Source organism: Anoplophora glabripennis, unplaced genomic scaffold, assembly GCF_000390285.2.
Source record: "Anoplophora glabripennis isolate ALB-LARVAE unplaced genomic scaffold, Agla_2.0 scaffold197, whole genome shotgun sequence".
In the NCBI taxonomy this organism is placed as follows: domain Eukaryota; kingdom Metazoa; phylum Arthropoda; class Insecta; order Coleoptera; family Cerambycidae; genus Anoplophora; species Anoplophora glabripennis.
Window position 1 is genome coordinate 748,754 of NW_019416387.1, and position 7,195 is coordinate 755,948.

The 7,195-nt window shown below is 33.8% G+C and overlaps 2 protein-coding genes across 3 annotated transcripts in view; both read right to left on the reverse strand.

Moving 5' to 3' along the window:
- The window catches only part of LOC108904879 (alpha-tocopherol transfer protein-like), a 68,478-nt gene that overhangs the window by 6,284 nt on the left and 54,999 nt on the right, over nt 1-7,195 (reverse strand). Inside the window, exon 2 of the mRNA XM_023454394.1 lies at nt 2,704-2,862. Within this exon, the coding sequence (XP_023310162.1) occupies nt 2,704-2,862 (159 nt within the window). The remainder of the gene's footprint in view (nt 1-2,703; nt 2,863-7,195) is intronic.
- On the reverse strand, nt 3,176-5,429 carry LOC108904896. 2 transcript variants are annotated; one of them, XR_001964247.2, is made up of 3 exons: nt 4,392-4,509; nt 3,319-3,631; nt 3,176-3,265 (listed from the first exon to the last, which is right to left on the reverse strand). XR_001964247.2 is itself a non-coding variant. In XM_018707610.1 (3 exons), exons 1-2 carry the CDS (start codon nt 5,419-5,421, stop codon nt 3,357-3,359), a joined length of 504 nt encoding a protein of 167 aa, XP_018563126.1. In that variant the 5' UTR covers nt 5,422-5,429; the 3' UTR covers nt 3,176-3,265; nt 3,319-3,356. The 2 variants fall into 2 exon arrangements, 1 of the variants encoding a protein (XP_018563126.1); XM_018707610.1 differs by lacking the exon at nt 4,392-4,509 and adding an exon at nt 5,193-5,429.

Here is a 7,195-nt window from a genome sequence, read left to right on the forward strand (position 1 = left end):
GTGATTTTCGCACGTTTTTTCATAATTCGCAGAGAATTAAAAAAAATACATAAAAATATGTTTTGGTCGCAAATTACTTGTCGTAAAAAACTGAAATGAGCATAGGTTTTAGTATAGGGTTGAAAAAATGCCAAAAATGGAGAATTTGAATATTACCAATTGATATAAAACCTATTAGCATGTGAATTATTCTATCGTATGATTCTTGATACAAAGAGAGATTTATTTTCATTACAGTAACAGGCATGTTGAATTTGAAAATTCACACTTAAACGCACTTAGGTGGTGAATAGTTAATCCATATTTTCCTAACCCTGAATTATCTTGATACTTTTTTTGGAATTTTTACAATTATTTCTGATATTCTCTATTTTTGGGGATGATTCCACCCCCTGAGCGCGCTTATAAGGGTGGATTTTCTAATTCAACATGCTTATTTCAGTCAAGAGAATAAATTGTTCGAATCAAGAATCATTCGATAGAAAAATTCACATGCTAGTAGTTTTTATATTTATTGGTAATATTCAATTCTTCATTATGGAAGTCTTTTCAACCCTAAATAGGGGTGATTTTTGAAAATTTTCAAAAAGCTAAAAGCTATGCTCATCTTAATTTTGTACGACGAGTAATTTGAGACCAAAAACATATTTTTATCTATTTTCTTTAGTTCTCTGCGAATTGTGAAAAAACGTTTTTGCGGTCACTCTTTGCATTCTTTCTGTGCCTATCTAAAAAATGCCACTTTTATTTACACTTGTTTTTCCCTTGTGTTTTAGGTGCTATGGTTGTTTTTTTTTTTTATAAGAATTACAGTACCTATCTGAGTCTGTCTGTTAACGATAGAGTGTGTCAAAACTTGTGATATTTTCCTTACTTTTTTTATTCCTCGGATTTATTTTATTTGCGGTAATGGAATTTACGTTTGCTGAATATGCCGACATACCTTTCTTGTAAGGACTTGCATCATGTAATGCCTTAGAAGCCCAAAGGCTTTATGAGGAACGATTTCCAAATCGAAAAATTCCTGACAGGAAAACTTTTGAACGAGTGGATCACCGTTTAAGAGAGACTGGTAAAAATTACAATTTATTTGATACTTGCATTAGCGTACTTTTTGAGTAGGTAATATGTACAATTAAAATGCTGTAAATAATTTTAGGAACGTTTGCCAATGCCAGACACAATCGTGAAAATCAAATCAATCGCGGTGAGGTCGCTGAAGAAGATATCCTAAATGCCCTAGAAGCAGATCCTTCAAAAAGTGTCCGGAAATTGGCTGAACAATTGCCCAAAAATCTACGGTTCTTATAAGAATCCTCAAAGAGCAACAACTGCACCCCTATCGCATACAGAACGTCCATGCACTTCTTTCTGTAGACTTTCCGCGAAGGATGTAATTTTCAAACTGGCTTTTACATAGGTACTGTAACAATGCACATTTCATTGGTTCAATTCTCTTTACGGACGAAGCCGGATTTTGTAAAAACGGAATCATAAACTCCCATAATTTGCATTTATGGGCAGAAGAAAATCCACATGCTTCTATTGTGACACATCATCAGTACCAGTTTGAACCTATTAACTTATGGGCTGGAATCATCGGGCAACATTTTATTGGACAATTTGTATTGCCTAGAAGCTTAAATGAGGAACTTTATTTGGAATTTCTCCAAGACAACTTGCCAGAACTTTTAGACGACCTACCTTTGGCAATACGACATGGTATGTGGTTCATGCATGATGGGACACCACCTCATTTTAGTCAGGCAGTTCGAAAACACTTAAACGGACATTTCAAGAATCATTGGATAGGAAGAGGAGGATCAATGACTTGGCCTCCTCGATCCAACAATCTGTAATTCGTAAACCTTGAGAATGCATTATATTAGAAGGAGCTCAAGTTGAACCGACATACAAAATTATGTAATAAAAATCATATTAAACAGTTCATGTTATTTTAACGTCGCCTGTATAAATCCGAGAGAATGCCTACATATTTTGGGACACTCTGTATATTATGTGAAACCTGTTTTTCATACTGTATGTTCATCACAAAAGTTCCGAATAAGTCTAGAAATCATCCTCTAAAAATATACTCATATATCAAAATACGACCACTTTAATATTTACCAGCCATCTCTTTACCAGTATTATAAAAATGTAATATAAAAATGCTGTCATCTGACTGAATCATATGTAAATATTACAAAAAAAGATAATTATAGATTCATTACACCCAAGCATATTAATTAAATTAATTAATACGACCTTGAACCGCAACTTCCCTAGTATTATTTCCTATAATAGCTTCAATAAATATTAAAACCACGTCTGCATCAGTATGAGTTCATTACCATAAAGTTTTTAGTTAAGATATTAGCGTACTAGCATATAGTCGTTAAGTATGATGCAAAGGAAACATTACATTTGTTCGCTAATTGAAAAATTGATATCAATTAATTTTTTATTTTTCTCTAATGATTGATGCTTGGTCAGCACGTGGTGCACCGGGTCTTAAATAAGTCAATTATGCTGTAAAATTAAAAGCACCTTGTCAATTTTAATGTAATTACTTCTGAGAAAAAAAAATTAAAGCTTAAATTATTTGCAGTCCTGTTATCGACAGCTAATAATTTCACCTTTTACTACTGAATTAATAGACTCGTAGAATCTTATGGGATAGTAACTGAAAACGTATCTTACCCTTCTTGGAGCCCATCTTCAGACAGTACACAGTCGTTGTACATGCAGAACCCTTTGATGCAGTCGCTGAAGTTCATTTTGGTGGGATCGTTGTCCCTCACCGCATATACCAATACTCTGTAGCCCTCTGGTGTAGTTTTTGGTAACCTAACTAAGTAACTGCAAAAGATAGATGGATATAGTGTGGATACTACATGAATTAAAGTTTCTGGAAATGAAAATTTTGATAAATGCAGAGTGGTGAATTTGTTTACAATTTGAAACTAGCTTAAATTCCCTGCCAACATTTAAAGTGGTGTCCTGTATATACAAGCATATACTTACTAATGTAAAATATATACACTAGAAAACTAGAGAAATGGATTTCACAAAAAATGCACATAAGATGTTAGTTTTTCCAAGTTTATAGTAAAAATAACAAGACAGAAACAACAATTCAATATTTTTACTGCATAAAAAAATAGGTACAATTCCACTATTATTTTGGTGGATCGGATATTGTAAAAGTTTTCCTCCCATTTCTATTGGTGTCTTTTTCGTTTTGTTAATATTCCACCCATGTCTACAAAAAATATAACAGGTCAAAGCACTACTTCATACCAGTCATAAAAATACCTTTTCCACAATAATTCAAAAACATTCATACATGTGTCTTATTTCCTGTATCTCGGTCTTTCGAAACCTTGTACCTTTAAAGTAATGTTTGAGTTTTTGTTTTTACTTTCAGAACTTATTTTTGGTCTATTTATGTCTTCGTTTTTCGACTGAACACACATTTGACTAAATTGTCTCTTCAAGTGCATTTCTCTGCATTTTAAGGTGCTATTTATAGTCTTGTAAGTTTCTTGTGGATCAAAAGATAGTGTTTTCATCCCGTTCTTGCATGGCAAGCTTCCTTTTGGTCCTTTACCCTGATGTTTCTTGCTCTCTAAGATAAAAATTTCGTTAAGGATAGGAGTTTAAATTTTAAGTAATGATGCGTGATAACAGTAGGATGTCTGGAAAGTATGAGCAGAAAATTTTGGGGATACACTCAAAAAATAATGGTGCAAGAAACATAATACATTGGTCCATTGATCAAAAAATTATTCATCACTTATTAATGGGCTCATTTAGCATACTTTTTTTAAAATCAGATTTTTTTAAACAATTTCTTCTCCAAAATATTAAATGAAAACGGAGCGCGCATACATCATATGATATATCTAGTCATGAAACTAGACAAGAATAAACAAATTGAAACTATCAAACCTAATTAAAAATGAATCTTTACAAATTTTGATAACAAAAATTGCAGACCCTGGTGTAAGAAAGGAATAAATGATAATAACTTAAATGCAAATGCAAATTTCTATATTTGTTTTCTCACAGTATTTATTTTTCTCTTATGGTACAAATGCAGCAGGATTTGAATCTGCTTTGTTTATACCGATAAAGATTACCCCAGTGACTTTTTGTCGATTAGCAAGAACTATTGAAACAAATGAACAACAAAATGAATTGCTAAGACTAGAAAAACTTTCAGATTCCATGATAACTTGTGTCTAGAAGTTGCATATGTGACGATCAATTGTTTTTGCTTCCAAAAAAATGTCAAGATTATTATTATTATTATTAATAAAATCACCCACTAAATTTTTTTCTCATAAATTTCGGACATCCTAGTTTAGTTGCGGTCGCTATAATACTTGAACATCGATGAATTGACATCCGCTATTTTATTGTTGAAGTGTGTGGGGGAGAGCAGTAGAAAAGGTATCTCATTTAGTGAGTCAATTTTTTATATAAGCGACGTTTTTTAAACAATTTGGGTCGAAAATCAGTTTTTCCAATAATTTGAAAAACTATTGATTTTAGATGGATTAAAATTATTGCAAAAACTCATGAAAAAACAGAATTTTTTTAATTATCCATAATTTGGTTGTTACTTGTTGGAATTTTATAAATATGGCTATAAGTTTGTGAGTTTTATTGTTCTTCAAAACCGTGCAAAAGACAGGCGCTGTGGGCCCAATCATTTTTGCAAAATTCTATTTTATATCCCGTCAAGGGCAAAAATGCATAACTTTAACCTTCCGTCTCTCCGAAAGTTATTAATAAAAAAGGATTTAGAAAGTCGATTTTTAAAGCTTAAAACCTAACTTAGCTTTATATTTAAATGGAATTTTGATTTATTACCAGGAGCCCTTTTATGAAATGGAAAAAAATTGACTCACGAGATGAGACACCTTTTCTACTGTCTTGTCCTGCACATTTCAGGAATAAGCTATAGCCACGCGTCTATGTATGATTGTATGCAGCGAAAATGAAGAAGCAGAAGAGGAGGAAGCCAATGGAGGAGACGAAGAAGGAGAAGAGAAGCAAAGGAAATAAATTTTATTTGTGAAGACACTGAAGACATTAATATTTATTATTTACAAAAGAAGAGGGATAAGAGACGTGGGGAGGTGTTGAGAGAATACAAACGAAACAGTTATTTAAAACATTACCTAATTTGACCTTATCAAACAACGTGAAAATGTTATCGATGAAACCATCTGAGACATTCTTGCCGCATGCCAAAGACTTGCTATATTTTTGAGCATAATCCTCGTCAGATTTCTTATTAGAGGGAGTTTTGTATACTTTAGAACACTTCTTCATAACGACCTTTTCTCTATCGGATTCGTCTCCCGAATCGGAAAGGTTAACCCACTCATTATTCAACCCAGCTACCATAAGCGGAGGCAAATTCATCTCGCAGGTTTCGCTCAACTGGACGGTCTTCTTGAACACCTGCAGGGGCTTCAGGTTCTTCTTTTTCTTCGTAGATTTCGCCTTGGCGGTTTTTCGCCTGGAGGGATTTTCCTTGCTGTTGAGGCTGAAGAAGATTTCTTTCGATCGGGATTTGCGGGGCGTTTCTAGGCTTTCTAGAGACTCGGCTCTTGAGGTATACCTCTCGGAATGTCTGCTGCTTGACGGAGTGACGACGTCTTCATTTTTTACGTTATGGCTGGAGGTGGGGTTGGCATGGAATCGGGAGTTTATAAATGAGATGTAGGAGCTTGGTTGGTCTGGAATGTGTATTAAGCTCATGCTTCTTACTGTGTGTTGACCTATTAGCGGTTAAAGAAACGAGTTTAAAATATTTTTTTACGCAAGGTAGGAGTATGTAAAGCAATACTTTTCTCAGGAGTGGGATTTTCCCTTGAGTGGGAAAAGTTATTTTACACATAATGTGCATGCCATATTCTTCTACTACTAAAAATGTATGTTATTTAATCAGCATTTTTATTCATTATAAGTTTTCGTTAAAATTATCAACAAAAATTTTATCAACTGCGTATCGATATCGCAGATCAATCGTACGGGGTGGACAAAATTCAATACTTATGAGGAGTTTCTCATATTTTCCCAGAAAAATACCTAAGATGTAACGGCTCGATTTTTGAAAAAAATTGAATGGCGAAATATACAATCCAATACAGGGTGTGGCGTCTTTAGTGCAGAAAAAATAAAATGCAGATTCCTAGGAATATATGCAATAAAAAAGCCTTATATAAGAAATTCATATATCCACGTTTTCTAAAGAAAATTGAACTTAAATTTTGTAGCGAAGAAATAAATCTTAGTACGGTCCTGGTCAAAAAATGTCGTGCCATTCGATTAACATCCGCGCACGCTTGCCGAACAGAACTTAACAGAGAGTCAAGTAGGGATGGGCAAAAATAACCGGTTAAATGAATAACCGATTATTGTGCGTCGGTTAACCGGTCAAAAACCGGTTATTTCCCGACTTCGGTTTAACCTGATAACCGATTATTTATGTCAAAAACCGCGTGCCGGTTATTTTACCGAGACCGAGTGAAAATTTTAGCTCTAGCTCACTGTACGATTAAAGTATATTGTGCTCTATCCCTAAACTTGATAGTAGATCAGACCACAGCATAGACAAAATAAATAAATATTTATTTTGCTGTGATCAGACTTAAGCCATCGTTGGCTGGACATCCTATTTAGTGGTCTGTGGGTCGGACTACGCTAATTAGGCCTCCCTAGCGGGACAAAACATGTTGGTCATTATGAAGAAGTGTCAAAATAACAATAAATTTCAGCTGTCAAATCAATGTTTTATTTCTCCTCGATATGAAAACCTAACCATTTGATAAAGTTTTAAAAAATAAATATAAGCACTGCTTGGTGTTTGAATAAAAGTAAAAAAATATAAATTTTTAAATCAGATACATGACTACACAATTTTTTAATACAGAGATAAATTAGAGCACTCACAAAAATTTAAAAGGGCCGGTTATTTCAATAACCGGTTTTTAGGTAGAGGTTAACCGATTCAGGTTTAACCGACTAAGAAAAATAACCGGTTAACCGATAACCGGTTATTTTTCAATAACCGCCCATCCCTAACAACTACTACTACTACTACGGCATCAACAACGACGACAATAACAGAAGCATAAGCACCAGCAAGATCAATAACAGCAATAACAACGGCATC

Excerpts from the sequence above, each read along its gene's own strand:
- LOC108904896 (XM_018707610.1), bottom strand. The coding sequence starts at position 5,421 with ATGGTAGCTGGGTTGAATAATGAGTGGGTTAACCTTTCCGATTCGGGA. Across the intron at positions 3,632-5,192 it reads GTTTGATAAGGTCAAATTAG|AGAGCAAGAAACATCAGGGT; the intron begins GTAATGTTTTAA and ends TTTTTATCTTAG.